Source organism: Oryctolagus cuniculus, chromosome 11 (genome assembly GCF_964237555.1).
Source record: "Oryctolagus cuniculus chromosome 11, mOryCun1.1, whole genome shotgun sequence".
NCBI classification, from domain to species: Eukaryota; Metazoa; Chordata; class Mammalia; order Lagomorpha; family Leporidae; genus Oryctolagus; species Oryctolagus cuniculus.
In genome coordinates this window covers 120,035,012-120,047,991 of record NC_091442.1, presented here as the reverse complement: position 1 = coordinate 120,047,991, position 12,980 = coordinate 120,035,012, and the positions used below count along the sequence as shown (strand labels likewise).

General features: G+C 63.0%; 2 protein-coding genes across 17 annotated transcripts in view; one reads left to right on the top strand and one right to left on the bottom strand.

Annotated features, from left to right (window-relative positions):
* The window catches only part of SMC1B (structural maintenance of chromosomes 1B), an 80,003-nt gene extending 76,953 nt beyond the window's left edge, over positions 1 to 3,050 (top strand). For all 4 annotated transcript variants that reach the window (XM_070053032.1, XM_070053033.1, XM_070053030.1 and 1 more), the window contains 2 exons: positions 1,717 to 1,827; positions 2,670 to 3,050. In XM_070053032.1, the coding sequence (XP_069909133.1) occupies positions 1,717 to 1,827; positions 2,670 to 2,771 (213 nt within the window). In that variant the 3' untranslated portion in view covers positions 2,772 to 3,050. The remainder of the gene's footprint in view (positions 1 to 1,716; positions 1,828 to 2,669) is intronic.
* Positions 3,051 to 3,862: 812 nt separating this feature from the next.
* FAM118A (family with sequence similarity 118 member A) overlaps positions 3,863 to 12,980 on the bottom strand; it is a 26,724-nt gene continuing 17,606 nt past the window's right edge. For 11 of the 13 annotated variants that reach the window (XM_070053035.1, XM_051839890.2, XM_051839893.2 and 8 more), the window contains exons 5-9: positions 12,176 to 12,304; positions 10,764 to 11,049; positions 8,371 to 8,403; positions 7,708 to 7,791; positions 3,863 to 4,931 (exon numbers count right to left, since the gene is read on the bottom strand). In XM_070053035.1, the coding sequence (XP_069909136.1) occupies positions 4,912 to 4,931; positions 7,708 to 7,791; positions 8,371 to 8,403; positions 10,764 to 11,049; positions 12,176 to 12,304 (552 nt within the window). In that variant the 3' untranslated portion in view covers positions 3,863 to 4,911. Of the gene's footprint in view, positions 4,932 to 7,707; positions 7,792 to 8,370; positions 11,050 to 12,175; positions 12,305 to 12,980 lie in introns of all 13 variants that reach the window. The other 2 variants (XM_070053034.1, XR_011380322.1) reach the window with 2 other exon arrangements.

The following is a 12,980-nucleotide window of genomic DNA, read 5'->3' as shown; positions in this document are numbered from 1 at the left end:
CGTCCCCGGCAGAGGTACTGGCTCTCGAGGGTCGACAAGTAGTTGAGTAACTTCCTTAAATAAAATCCTCACGTCCCAAAAGCCTCCCTCCCCGATCCCAGCGAGACGTCCCCAGTTAACCTCTGTGCTGACACTGCTCCTCGAGCCAGTCTCAGAACCTCGTCAGCACGCCAAGGTCAGTGCGTGGCTCCAGGGGTGCCCCTCCTGCCAGTGTCTGCCCTGACTCCACGCCCAGAGGCTGCTGGGAGCTCCTGGTTAACAGCAAGGAGAATCCCACGGACTGCCAGCGAACCTGCCTGCTGGGGAGAGACTCCCTCATGTTGGCCTCTGCATCCCGCACTCCGTGGGGGAATCCGCCTTTCTGCTCTGCCTCTCCTCTGCACCGGCGGCACCTCCATGGCCTCGGTCTTACCAGAGTGCCTGTCTTCTAGTGAAACCTCCATTTAGGTTCCTGGCACACAGCTGAATGCGGGGTGCGCAGGGCAGCTGTCTCAGGAAGCGGTACCTGTGCGCCCTCTCGTGGTCAGGGTGCCGCGTCTCCTGGCTCCGGCCCCGCCAGGCTTCCCGTCACTACCCCAGCCATTGCCTCTGCAGTCCCCTGTGCCTTCAGCCTCTTTGCCAAGTTTCCTTCCTCGCGTGACGCTGCCGTCGCAGCCTGCACAGCTGGAGTCTGGGCACGGGAGACACCAGCTTCTCACTGGGACCCGAGTCGGCGAGTAGGAGCTGGTTAGCCTGTTGCTAGTTTCAGCCCTGTGTGTGCACGCCGAGACTCGTGTCTGTAAGGCTTATCTCCTTGGAGTTGAGTTCCCAGAAGGTGGCAGGGTTCACATTTAGATTTTATTTGAAAGGCAGAGTTAGAGGTCTTCATCCGCCAGCTCACTCCCCAAGTGGCCGTAACAGCTGAGGCTAGGCCAGTCCAAAGCCAGGAGCTGCTTCTGGGTCTCCCACTGGACGCAGGGGCCCAAGGACTTGGGCTGTGTCTTCTGCTTTCCCAGGCCATAGTGGAGCAGCTGGGACTCAAACCCGTGCCCACATGGCATGCTGGCACTGCAGGCAGCAACCACAGTGCCAGCACCCAGGTTCACTTCTAACCCAACTGACGTAATGACACACACATATGCCCACAGTACGCACGTACCCACCACAGTTCTCCCATCTTCAGGCTTTGAATTGGCAAGCCAGGAAGCTCCCAGTGAAAATCCAGCCCTTCACCCTCATAAAATATCTAAGTGGTGATTTTTGTTATAAAGGTATATTGAGGGACTGGCACTGTGGCTCACTTGGTTAATCCTCCGCCTGTGGCACCGGCATCCCATATGGGCGCCGGGTTCTGTCCCAGTTGCCCCTCTTCCAGGCCAGCTCTCTGCTATGGCCCGGGAGGGCAGTGGAGGATGGCCCAAGTGCTTGGGCCCTGCACCCCATGGGAGACCAGGAGAAGCACCTGGCTCCTGCCTTCGGATTGGCACAGCACCAGCCGTGGCGGCCATTTGGGGAGTGAACCAACGGAAGGAAGACCTCTCTCTCTGTCTCTCACTGTCTATAACTCTGTCAGATACATTTTTTAAAAAAGTATGTTCAAGTTAGAGCTTGATTCTGTAAGTTCTAGACTCTAAGCTGTTCTGCTGTTCGGGGTTTAGCGGGGGCGGGTATGGTCCGCCCAGACGGGAGCAGCCCTGCCCAGGTGCCCGCCCTCCTGAGCCTGTTCTCCCCGCCCAGGTGTCCAGCTACATCCAGCAGCAGACTCAGGAGCAGTTCCAGATGATCGTCATCTCCCTGAAGGAAGAGTTCTACTCCAGAGCGGACGCCCTGATAGGCGTCTACCCAGAGGTAAGGCCCCCAGGCAGGTCCCACACCGACACCTGCAGAGGCTGTGTGTCTGACTCACGGCGCGCTGTCAGCATGCTGGTGTGTCACAGCGCACCGTGCTGCAGGAAGGAGCCAGCATCTGAAGAAGGCGGACTGGACACCCGGGTCTCTCCTCTAACTTTAGACACCCGGGTCTCTCCTCTAACTTTAGACACCCGGGTCTCCTCGAACTGTTAGATGTGAACGCAGCTTGCTTAAACCCGCTGAAAGCACCCGAGCGACACGGCCCAGGCCGCTCAGCGCTGACAGCTTTTCCTTCTTGAGGTTTCCTTTTTGCCAAGATAAAAACGTAGTCTGGTGCCCTCGGCGTGGCTGTTTCGGGGACCAGCTGAGAGTACGGTGCATGAGAAATGGACACCCTCGGGGCTGGCGCTGTGGGCTAACACGGCTGCCATCCAGTCCCAATTGCTCCACTTCCGGTCTAGCTCCCTGCTAATGCACTTGGGAAAGCAGTGGGAGGTGGTCCAAGTGCTTGGGCCTCTGCACCCACACAGGAGACCCGGAAGTTGTTCCTGGCTCTTGGTTTTGGCCTGGCCCAGCCCTGGCTGCTGCGGCCTACTGGGGAGTGAACCAGCACATGCAAGATCTCTCCGTAGCTCTGCCTTTCAAGAAATATGATTCCTTTAAAGAAAAAAAAAGATATTCTCACACCACAGGACTGTAAAACCTGGCTACCATGTTGGTACCTGGCAGCTGGGGGGAGTGGGGAGCAGGAAGCCCCCTTTGTGAGGTGAACCCAGGCTGCCCCTTCACTGAGACGCGTCCCCAGCAGGGCACTGACTTCTGCCTTCTCTCCACTCCAGCAAGACGACTGCATGTTCAGTCGCGTCCTGACCCTCGACCTCTCTCAGTATCCAGACACGGACGGCCAAGAGGGCGGCAGGAGGCAGCACGAGTCCCGTTAGGAGCCGTCCCCAGGCTCCCGCCTGCTGTGCCGACGCTCGCAGGTGCCTGACGGCACTGAATGAGGTTCGCCCCTAAAAACCTCGTTCTCAAACAAGCCCGTCAGAACACGGAGGTCCGTGTCATCTCGCCTGGTACCTTTAAGGGAAAAACACTTGATTCTTCAGTTACAAGTGACGGCGGTTACAGGGGAGTCAGGTGTCGGAGCTGGTTTTATGGGAGGTTTGAGGAACTGCATGGTGACACTGAACTAGCAATAAAAACGTAATCTCAGAGGTCTCCACTGTGCAGCTTTAGAACCAAATACATTTTTTAGGTTTGTCTGATGCTGGGAGTAACAGCTGACTTCCGAGACGCAGCGGGTGTGGGAGGGGAGGGCCCCCTCAGGAAGTAATGCACACTCCCCTCCGTGGACAGGGACCTTCGGTGCGCTGCAAGCTCGCTCTGAGTGGGGTGGCAGCAGCCACCCATGTGGGCATGGCCAAGGAGTCACCTGCTGCCACACTGGAGTCTGTCGCCTCTCTAGGGCCGGCCCTGGCTCCTGCGTTAACTCAGACTCCCACAGGCTACGCACACACCACAACCATGGTGGTCGGGGGCAAAACAAAGAAGGAAGTTAGTGGAAAAGGGCCGGCTCTGCACGCTAGGTGGGTGAGAAGCCCACAAACACCGCACTGTGTGCGCTGACATCCACCTGCGGGACGGGCAGAGGGCAAGCTTCAAAATGCAGCGAAGGAGTCCCGGGGGGCTGCTCGGCGTTTGCCGGCTTTGTCCCTCCGGCCACAGGTGGCTGGGCACCAAGCACACTCAGCCCGTGCGGGGTCAGCACACCTGTGAGGGCTACAAGAGGCACCCGGGCCAGCAGCCCACAGGAGCGCCAGCGCCACCCCAGCCGCACCACACTGATCTGCTCCCTGCTACCGCCTGGGAGGACGCCCCTGCACCCATGTGGGAGACCCGGATGGAGCCAGCCACTGGCTTCAGCCTGCCCAGCCCCAGCTGTCCCAGGCATCCAAGGAACAAACCAGCAGTCACTCCGCTTTCCAAATAAATCTATGCAAACGCGTAGTAACTATTCCAGTTTGAGACAATAAACAAGCCCATATGCTAAGTTTTATTTATGGCCAAAGTAACATCAAAAGACAACTTGTTTTCCATGCTTCCAACAAAGGGGTGGGGGTGGGGGTGGACTCCAGCAGGCCCCTGGCTGCTCACTCCCTGGACACCCTCACCCAACCTTCATGTCTCTTGTTCTAAACTTCTGGGCCTGAGGGAGGCGCAGTGCCACTGATGGGAGTGTTGCAGGGCTTGGCGAGAGAAGTCACCAGAACGGTGCTGCCGTCCCGGGAGGCACCTGCCGTGACCCTCTGCCACGCCCTGGCAAAGGCCCCGGGCACGTATCCATGTGCAGGCTGCCACAGGTCTGCCGCCCTCACTCTGCGCCCCCTAAATACAGCTATGGGAAGAGAACTGTACGGGGTAAGGAAGGTCAGCGCTCGCCCACAGCACAGACTCGGAAAGCCTGGCACTTATCTAAAAGCTTCACGTGTAGGTCTTGTCCCCACCGTATTTGTCCCACACTGGACTTGAGCAACGCCTGGACTCGGGGAAGCCCCCGGCTCGTCCGCGCACTCGCACTTCGGAGTGACAGTTGGACCTGTCGTGTCTCTGGAAGAAGTTACTAAAATGACACAATTCCCAAGAAGTACAAAGACATTCTCGTTGTCACTGGCGGGTCCAGCGCCCGTGTGCCCGCCGGTTCCTTATTTAACACGACAAATCCACCTTTAGGACGCGTTCCATGTGACAGTTCCCACAGGAAATCGGGAGTGTCCAGTTGCTGGTTTCCCTCCGGCAGCTCCTGTTGCCGGGACAGTCTCCGCCATCTTGGCACCAGGCTGCATCAGGTGGGCGTCAGGAATACCAGGGACGTCCCTGCCCACGGGCCTGGCCCCTGAGGTAGCTGTCCATGCGTCCTTACCAAGTCCCTGGAGTGTGTCCAGTCACCTCCCACGTAACTGCACACACCCGGGGGGCTGTGGCGGGAGGCCGGGCAGGGCTCCCAGTACATTCCGCGGTGTGGCGTGGCACAGTGGTGACAGGCTGGTTTTCCGGTTGCAGGCTGTACTGGTCTTAAAGGTTTCAGGACCCTCCGGCATCATCTGTTGAAACAAACACCAGACACTCAAGGCCGGCCTCAGGAAGGCCGTCTGCACCAGGCTTGCACTTGGGAAGCTGCCTGTTTCCGTACGTGGGGGCCTGGTACCCTGTGCAGACGCCGCCTGGGCCCTGGGGGGACACCACGGGTTTGCCAGGCTCTGCACATCTCAATCCGACGCGCCCCAGTGGCCCGAGGACACGGCAGCGCACGCACACGGCTCAGGCCTGCAGCCCGGAGTGAGCTCACGGTGCACGGAGCCGTCAGGTCCGCCGCAGCCGCAGGGGCCAGCAGTGCTACCAGGTGGCTCTCAGCAGAGCCACGGCCTCTGCACCAAGGACACCGAGGCCTCTGCCCCAGTAGCTCCGACCGCCTGGGGACAGCAGGGCTGCGGGCACGGGGGCCGGCGTCCGCGGAGACGCCCGGCCCTGCTCTGTAGTGAGCCCACCAGGCGGCAGCCCTGCCTCCCACATGCACACGGCACCACGCAGATGGGCCATGGCAGGACGGTGGCAGCACGCCGGGTGCCGAGAGGAATCTGCCGGCAATGGAGGAGCCACAGCCACAGGAAAGCGAGGACCACGAGACAGGACCGCCTGTGCCCGACAAAACAAGGAACAGGGCCGGCGCAGAGGGTAAAGCCGTCCCCTGCAGCGCCAGCACCCCTTGTGGGCGCCGGTTCGAGTCCCGGCTGCTCCTCTTCCCATCCAGCTCCCTGCTGTGGCCTGGGCAAGGCAGCGGAGGGCGGCCCAACTGTTTGGGCCCCTGCACCCTCGAGCCCTGAGGAGGCTCCTGGCTCCTGGCTCCGGCTTGGCTCAGCTCTGGCTCTTGCAGCCATTTCGTGAGTGAACCAGCATAAACCTGGCCGTCTGTCTGTAACTGCTCACATCTGGTCTGCATCTGCACAACAGCACAGGGCAACAGGCAAGTGCCCCCTGGTGGAAGGGAGGCATAGCACACACCGCGTGTCCGCGCAGGGCCTGGAGGATTTCCACAGAATTCCGCTCATTTACTGACTGGAGCACCCTTAACCTCAAAGTCTGAAACCGAAATGTGGGCATTTGGGGGTTTTAGACGAGGGATGCCCAGCCTCGCCAGGAGGGAATGGGAATGAGAGGGCCCCAGGCTGCCCGTCTCGCCAGTTCCCAGGGGACGGCAGCGCTGTGTGCAGGCCGAGTGGGAGGTCCCAGCACAGATGACCAGGGAGGCCCCGGGCCCAGAGGTCTCGGGCTAGCACAGGAGGCGCAGGGAGAAAGCCCGCGGCACAAACCAGAGCTCTCGGGGGCCTGGGCTCTCGGCACAGCAAAGCTGTGAGGACGAGGACGCAACCCTGAGACCCCCAGAATGGCCTTGGGGACAGCGGAGGCGGACAGGGAGAGAACACACAAAGTCGTAGACAGCCCGCCAGCCCGGGAGATGCCGGCCAGGGTGCATCTTGGGGACAAAGACGACAGGAAAAAAACAGCAAGGAAGTCAGATTATTCCTGAACCAGAGAAAACCAAAACAGAACCACCACTGGGCGGCGTTGCGCCATACACAGCGGGTAAAGGCTGGCCTGCGGCGCCGCCATCCCATGTGGGCGCCCGCTCCAGCCCCGGCTGCTGCACTTCCAGTCCAGCGCTCTGCTGTGGCCTGGGAAAGCAGAAGAGGCCCGAGGCCTTGGGCCCTGCACCCGCGTGGGAGACCCGGAAGAGGCTCCTGATCTGCTCAGCTCCAGCCGCTGTGGCCATTTGGGGAGTGAACCAGCGGCTCGCTCTCTCCCTCTAACACCAACTCTCCAATAAGCCAGTCAATCTTAAAAACTAGTAACAATTTTAAAAAGCAACCGCAAACTGAGAAGGCGAATAAAACGTTCTACACGGAACTTCCAAACGCCAAGGGAGGTGCAGCCCGAGAACCCCGCAGCGCAGCGGGCGCCCAGGGCAGCGCCATCAGCGCCAGCGAGTGGGCAGCCGCCCCAGCCCGGGGTCTGCGGGCGCCAGCGCGACGGGCAGGGACAGCACGAGGAAGCAGCGGGCGCCGGCCTGAGGAGGGCACCCCGGTGCCGGTCAGGAACGGAGCGACACGGCTGTTTTCTGAACAGGGCCGGGCAGGCACCTGACGAGGGGAGCACACACGCGCCTCAGTGAACTGGGGGCGGCACCTGGCCCCGGAGCGCGAGTGACCAAGCCTCCTGTCCACGCAGACGCCCGGCTCCCGGCTTCAGCGTGGCCTGCTCTGGCTGTGTGGGCGCCTGGCGGAGGGGGCGCCGTCTGTCTACCTCTCACGTACGGGGACGCCACACTTGGCCTGGGCGCTACAGCACCGGGCGGCCCCCCAGAGGACCACTGCTGTAACAGCGCTCTTCCCGCCTGAGCCCATGTCCGCGGTGGAAGCCGAGACGGACATGGATGTCGTGCAGGCCGGGGGCTCCGGGGGCTCCGGGGGCAGGGCGGGGCCGTCACCGTGGGAAGTCGGATCTCAGCAACCGGCAGGAAAGCGTGGATGGGGGGAGGGGCAGGTGACCTGAGCGACTCCGTGACGGAGACGCAGGGGAGCGAGGGGGCAGCCGTCACGGCCATCACCTGGGGGGAGGAGTGGCTGGAAGGGGGTGTGGCTTCCCCAGCTGCGTGGTCACGTGGTGTCCCCACGCGAGTGGACATGGCCGCCCTGCCATGGGGGTGGGGTTTTCTGTTACTGACGCGCCACACCCAGGCCCCTCAGGGCTCTCTGCACCAACACAACATGCGTGGACGCCACCCGCCAGGGCCACAGTCCGCGGACGCGAGGGGCGCAGTACCGGCGTCTGGCTGTCGGACCCTTTTGGACACTTCGATTCCGTTCTCTTCTAACTTCCTCTTCGCACAGTCCTGACACGCGCTCCCTGAAAGACGGAAACGAACTGAGAGGCGCCCGGCTCCGAGGCTCGGGTACAAACACGCGCGGTGGGGTTCCCGCGTCTCCGCAGGCACGCGTGGCAGTCACGCTGACCGCGTCCTCTCCCACGGAGAGGCTGGAAGGGGAAGGCCCAGGGCGACCTCAGAGCCCCGGGAGGCGGCACCCACTTCCTGTCTGTGGAGACGCCCCTTCCACCCCAGGGACTCAGAAGGGGACACCGAGCTCGAGCGCCCGGGACGTGCAGGCAGGCAGAGGCCGGGCCGCAGGCGCGTTCACGGTCAGCAGGCCCTGCGTGGGCTGCACGCCTAGGCCCAGGGCCCTGCGGTGCCGACTGCCGACAGCCCCACGGCACAGACGCACCGTCTTCCCTGCAACCCCGCCACCCACGCGGGTCTCGGAGAGGACACGCCCGTGGGTGAGGGGCGTGCCTCCCCGCGGACGGCGAGCCCCCGTGCACTGCGGCGTCCCCTGCGGGGCTGCTGCACCGCGTGCTGACCACTGGTGCGAGCGGCACTCCCGGGACTGCACCGACAGCGACAGGAGACAGTGTCGGGACGCGCCTTACCCAGCAACGTGGTGCTGTCCACGCGCTCCGCATCTGCAGGAGAGAGAGACATCAGCCAGCTCGCCAGGGCGCCTCAGCTGCCGGGACACAGCCAGGCTCGCCAGGAGTCACGGGCGACACCCAACGACGCGTCGGTCCTCCTGCGACTCAGGGCCCCTCCCGGCTGCCAGGGCGCCTGGGCCCGCCCTCTGGGCTCTCGCCGGGTCCTGCCCTCCCGGGTAGAGCAGCGTGGGGGCGGGAGAGGTGGCGGCCAGGGCAGAGGGGAGAAGGCCCACTGCCCCTCTGCACTGGGTGGTGCGTGCTGCTGTTGGCCAGGCTGCCCACCCCAGCCGCAGCGTCTGGGCACGACCTGGACAAGTCCTTCCCCTCACGGGCCTGTCCCAGCATCCGTGAAGTCATCTATTTGGTGGCAAAGGATACCATGGACACTGCCATTTAGCAAATCAGGTCAGGGGTGTGCAACCTGGAGCAGGAGCGTGGGAACCGGCCGCTCTGAGCCAGCCCCCAACCGGGCCAGGTGAGGCCGCCCACGCCCCCGCGGACTGTCCGCGTCCGGGCAGCTGCCCGCTTCCGCCCAGCTTCCTGCGCACGCACACGGGCGGGCAGCAGCTGCCGGCTCAAGTGCCCCCAGCCGCCCCGCGGGAGCCCGGGACTGCGTTCCCAGCGCGGCCGCAGCCTGGCGCAGTTCCGCGGGGGACCAGTAGGTGGCGATCTCTCCCCTCCCGCTCTGCTTTCCAAACCAAATGACTGCACACGCCCCTGCGGAGCTGAGACACCGGCCGGCCGTCCAGGGAGGCCGTCCAGGGAGCTGCTCCCGCCGGCGCCTGGCAATTCAACCACCGCGAACGAGGGCGTCCATGGGGCCGAGTCTGGCGCCATGAAAAACTGATGTCAGCGGGCCTGGAAAATTCTGTGCTCGCTGTCGGTTCAGCGTGACAGGACGCCCGGACACCGACCGGCTCAGCCACAGGGGCCACTCGCGCGTGCGGCCTGGGGAGCGCGCCAGCCGGCAGTGCCGCGCGGTGCTGCTCGTGCTTTCTTCAGAACCGCCAAAAATCAGCACGAGGGACAGACCGCGGCGCGCGAGCAGTGCGGCAGGGCAGCTCTGTTCACTGGAAAAGCAGAGACAAGCAGACGGTCAGAGCTTCCCATCCACTGCTGCCCCGGCGCCCGCCAAGCAGACAGGCCGGCTGCCGGCAGAGCCGGGAACTCCGTCCCCGACTCCCCGTGGCTGCGCACCAGCAGGGAGCCGGACCAGAAGCGGAGCCGGGACCCGAACCCAGGCGCTCCAACGGGAGACGCAGGCATCCCAAGCAGCGACTCGACCGACCGCCGCCCAAACACTCGCCCCGCCCCAAGACGGGCTCTGAAGGAAGCAGCAAAGGACCTCGTGAATCCCTGCGCGCTCCAGTAACTTTCCCAACGGGCCGTGGGGCAGCGGCGCGACGCCTGCACCTGCCACGTGTCCCGCCGCTGACGGAGCTGGCCTGCGCGTTCCCTCCCAGCCAAGGCAACGCACGCACGGTCAAGTGTCCAGCTGAGACTGCACTCAGCGTGAGCTGACCCCTCTGTCCCTGGATGGTCACCGTCACACCGACGACCCCAGTCTTCTCATTTTAAATCACACGAGATGAGGGGGCCGGGCTAAACTGCCACCTGCAGTGCCGGCATCCCACACGGGCGCCGGTTCGAGTCCCAGCTGCTCTGCTTCTGGTCCAGCTCTGCTGTGGCCTGGGAAAGCAGAAGATGGCCCAGGTGCTTGGGCCCCTGCACCCGCGTGGGAGACCCGGAAGCTCCTGGCTTCCACCTGGCCCAGCCCTGGCCATCTGGGGAGTGAACCAGCACATGGAAGACCTCTCTCTGTAACTCTTTCAAATAAAGTAAATCTTTAAAACAAAAACACACACATAGAGGTATCTTTTAAAAAGCAAAACCAGGGGCCAGCGCCACGGCTCACTAGGCTAATCCTCCGCCTTGCGGCGCCGGCACACCGGGTTCTAGTCCTGGTTGGGGCACCAGATTCTGTCCCGGTTGCCCCTCTTCCAGGCCAGCTCTCTGCTGTGGCCAGGGAGTGCAGTGGAGGATGGCCCAAGTGCTTGGGCCCTGCACCCCATGGGAGACCAGGAGAAGCACCTGGCTCCTGCCTTCGGATCAGCGCAGCGCACTGGTCATAGCAGCCACTTGGAAGGAGAAAGGAAGACCTTTCTCTCTCTCTCTCACTGTCTAACTCTGCCTGTCAAAAAAAAAGAAAAAAAAAAGAAAAGAAAAAAAAAGAAAAACCAGAAGTCGGGTGAATCTTACTGCACGTGAATTCTAGCCCCTCCCCCCGCCGAAAAGGAAGACCCCTGGAGCCAAGAGCCCGGCGGTGCTGCGCTGGGAGGAGAGAGGCCGACCTGGACTGGGCTGCCTGCAGATGCGCGTGGCCAGGTCCTGCACGTAGCCCGGGAAGTGGGCGAAGCAGTCCCCGTAGGACACCACCTTGATGCCGTGCAGCAGCATGTCCGCCTGGTGCTTGAAGAAGTGGTCCTCGTCCTCCTTGAGCACCAGCATGTAGTGCTCCAGGTCCACCTTGTCCGGCACCGAGTAGAGGAACAGGGCCTGGAAGATCTGGTCACGCAGGGTCTCCCCGCAGCCCACGAACAGGAAGGACTTGGTGCGGTACAAGTTCTGCAGGACTTCCTGTGCGGAGTGAGAGGTCAGGAGGACTGCGCCCTGGCTCAGGGGCCGGCAGAGCCTGCGCGTAACCGCGAACCCACCGGGGAGCTGCGCCCGCCAGATCTCCCCAGGGCCACACTGAGGACAGAGGCAGGCGCCCGAGTCGGCGCGGTGGTCTGCAGCACCAGGAGCCACCCTGGGCAGCACGTGCCCTCTCAGCACGGACGGGGCGCCCAGGCGAGCGGCCAGGGCCCCGGGCAGTGGCTGCACGGGGTCAGCCCGTGCTCACCAGTTCCTGGCGTCAGCGAGTGTGACGCCAAGTAAGGACATGAACATCCACGAGTGGATCGCTCAGCCACACCCTCCGTGGATGGACGATCACACACTGGAACTCTGCAGAGGGAGGGCTGGCAGAGCCCAGCGCCCTCGGGCGTGAGAGAGGAGGTGAGACGGGGACCAGTGACCGTGACCCGGGGGTGGGCACAGGGGCAGCAGAGCGCGTGGGCTCACTCAGGCACACGCAGGAAGAGGCTGCGTGTCAGCCCACATGGCAGGCCCACACTGGGCAGGGGCTACAGCCCAGGCTCTGCGGGCCCAGGGTCCACCTGAGAACAAGCCTGACCCTGGGGCTGCGAGGGAGGCCGCACAGACGGTGCTGTCCCAGAGGCCGCTGGGACGCTCCAGGAGGCACAGCGTGCCTGCGCCTCATTCTGTCACAGATTCTGAGAGTTAAAGAAACCGCTCAGCAGAGGCGGGAGGCTTTCAGACAGGAGACGCGAGCAGAGTGGGGGGAGCAGCCGAGAACTCCGCTCCAGACGGCAGCCCCGCTCCGGCACGGGCACCCACCGCCCGGCAGCACTGGCACGCAGAGGGGCAGCCGAGACGGGCACCCACCGCCCGGCAGCACTGGCACACAGAGGGGCAGCGTGGTGCTACGCTTTTAATGAAATCACGCGTTCCTTCCTGGCCAAATGCCGCACCCTGGGAACGTGAGGACACGAGACATGGCCGTCCCTGGCAGCCCTGGGGTGGGGGCTGACCCCAGGGGTAGGAATGCCCGGAGCCTGGAGAACCACTCAGACCACAGCCTAAGGGCTGGTGGCCACCGGAGTCCCCAGCACCCACCAGCACCCACCAAGAGGAAGCGTACCATCACTTCTGGGTCCTGGGTGACATCCTTGTAGCCCGATGGGTCCAGCACCATCCCACAGGGGTCCGTGTACAAGCCGTGAATGTGCAGAACCCCGTACTTCACGTGGCCTCTCGCCCACTGGAGGACCTGGCCGACCAGCAAGGCCGAGGAAACAAACCTGCGTCACTTCATTGATGACAAGCTCATCTACGGGAGCCGGCGCTGTGGCAGGGCAGGCATCCCACAGGCGCTGGTTCAAGTCCTGGGAAGGCACTGGAAGACGGCTCAACCGCCTGGGCCCCTGCACCCGCGTGGGAGACCCGGAGGGAGCTCCTGGCTTCAGATCGGCCCAGCTCCGGCCACTGAGGCCAACTGGCAGTGAACCAGCAAATGGGAGACCTCTCTCTGCCTCTGCCTCTCTGTAACTCTGCCTTTTAAATAAATAACAAATCTTTAAAAAACAAAACAAACAAACAAACAAAAAAAACCAAGAAACCTTGGCATATACTGTAATCCCAAACTGCTGAAGAATCAACTCGCAGCAGGCCTGAGGGTGGCTTTGCTTCTCTTAAGCCTGCGTCTCCAGCGATGACAAGAACCCCTGTGCCCGACAGGACACACGGACACACAGGACAGGCAGTGAAGAGAGCACTGAGCAGAAAGGGCAACCTGGGCCCCAAGCTACCCTGAGGAAAAGGCTGGCCACGCCCCAGCCCACCCACACCTCAGTCATGGCGCCCAGCTCCACGAGCGGCCAGCCGGCACCCCGCCTCCCCCCGGACTCTCCACAGTGCACGCACACGGCCTCCCGCACCCACACGGT